Here is a 1,683-nt window from a genome sequence, read left to right as displayed (position 1 = left end):
CTCATAAAACTTCTCATTTAAAAAAGAATTTAGAGGAAAAATAACTAACAGATGTCATTATATTAAAGCTATCACTCTAATAAGTAATTTAATTATAAAACAAATAATGAAGTCACTAATAATTAATATGCTCTCTCCGTCTTTTAGTTTTTCTCAAAAAAGAATTTTACTTTATTATAATAAAAAATAATTAACTTTATAATTTTTGTTTTACTCTAAATGAAATGATTTATAATCAAACAAATATCTAAAGATTATTTTTTTTTTTAAAAACTCTTCTTAAATATCATGTAAAATCAAAGCGTGTCACATAAAATTGAACAGACGAAATAATAAAACTTTTAGTAAAAGAAAGTGCTTACCCTTTAGTTTGTTTTAAAGTGTTTTTAGTGGTAGTGAGTATTATTCCATTATTAATCACAAATTTCAAATTCAAACCTTGAATTTATAAATAAAATAAAAAAATTAATAGAAAGCGCTTCACGAAAAAGAAAAACTATTCAACTATTCAAAAGGAAATAAAGTAACATAGGGACCTTCATTTTCCTACTTTCAAAGTGGTCCATGCACATGACAAAATTCAAATATGCCAAATAAAATTACATTACTTTTCAATATTCCATGAAAAAAGAGGCACGCCAACCCAAATAACAAAAGTACAATCAGTTAAAAATCAATAATGGAAGACATAGACATTGTATTCGACAACAGCATCACCAGTCTTGAAATCGAAAGTATGAGTCTTCGCCTGAACATAACCACGACCAAATCTGAAAAGCCCACTTCCCCCGACAATAGGCATCTCCCGAACAATTGACATCACCGAATTCCGTCCCAAAACACTTAAGCTACTCCCATTATACTTTCCTTCAACAAAAACAAAGTTAAGTACCATCAATAAACCAATATCATTGATTGAAGCTTGTGCATACATCCCTTGTGCTCTTCCAACTATTTTCGAGTTTGCTTCTGGTCCAACTGTTAAAGGGTCGTCAATCATTGCCATTAAACCAAATCCAGTGGCTGACCTGTTGGTCACGGCGGCTTCTGCTATTTTCACCGCCGTTGGGTTTTTTCCACTCACTATGTCATGGAAGAAGAAGTGAAGGTGGCTAAGTTTCTCTCTCTTTAAACCCATTGCTTTCTTCGATAATTTTCTGGAAAATTCGTTACAGTTTCCATACGTAAGGATTGAAAGGAGAACGAGGAGGAATAAAGGGGAACAAAGTTTGGACATGATTTTTATGCAACTTCACAATTCAAAGATTATAAGTCCTCGTAGCTAATATATGTAGTAGTACGGGTGGGGTGTTCAGTTCAATTTTTTCTACTTTGATTGAATGACTTTTCAATGCGAATAAGAATAAAATGAAGTTAAAATTAAAGTAAATAATGATGTCTTACCATGTGTTAACTTTTTTTGGTTTCTCACTCGGTATTCAAAGTCCATATTGAAGTCCCGATTAAATTTGAATCGCGCACTGCAGGGCCCATTTGGGGGTGACGCTCCCAACAAGATTTTCTCCATACTAGGGCCCGAACCCAACTTTTGACTTGATATTGTTTAAAGTTAATATTTTATTCATTAACTAATTAATTAATACATTTGTTATAATTTTAATGTAATTTATTGATATCTATTCTTATGAAAATATTAAGATTTTCATTAGTTAATTTTAATTA

The 1,683-nt window shown here is 30.9% G+C and overlaps 1 protein-coding gene across 1 annotated transcript; it reads right to left on the bottom strand.

Annotated features, from left to right (window-relative positions):
- Positions 1-673: 673 nt before the first annotated feature.
- LOC125835511 (dirigent protein 21) lies at positions 674-1,237 on the bottom strand. Its single transcript, XM_049514644.1, has one exon. The coding sequence runs from the start codon at positions 1,235-1,237 to the stop codon at positions 674-676; it is 564 nt and encodes a 187-aa protein (XP_049370601.1).
- Between the last annotated feature and the right edge of the window lie 446 nt (positions 1,238-1,683).

This window comes from Solanum verrucosum, unplaced genomic scaffold (assembly GCF_900185275.1).
Source record: "Solanum verrucosum unplaced genomic scaffold, falcon-dt-bn FXZP01000040.1, whole genome shotgun sequence".
NCBI lineage: Eukaryota > Viridiplantae > Streptophyta > Magnoliopsida > Solanales > Solanaceae > Solanum > Solanum verrucosum.
This window is presented reverse-complemented; position numbering and strand designations above follow the sequence as displayed.

Bases quoted from the DNA above. Each gene is read 5' to 3' on its own strand.
- LOC125835511 (XM_049514644.1), bottom strand. From the start codon at position 1,237: ATGTCCAAACTTTGTTCCCCTTTATTCCTCCTCGTTCTCCTTTCAATC.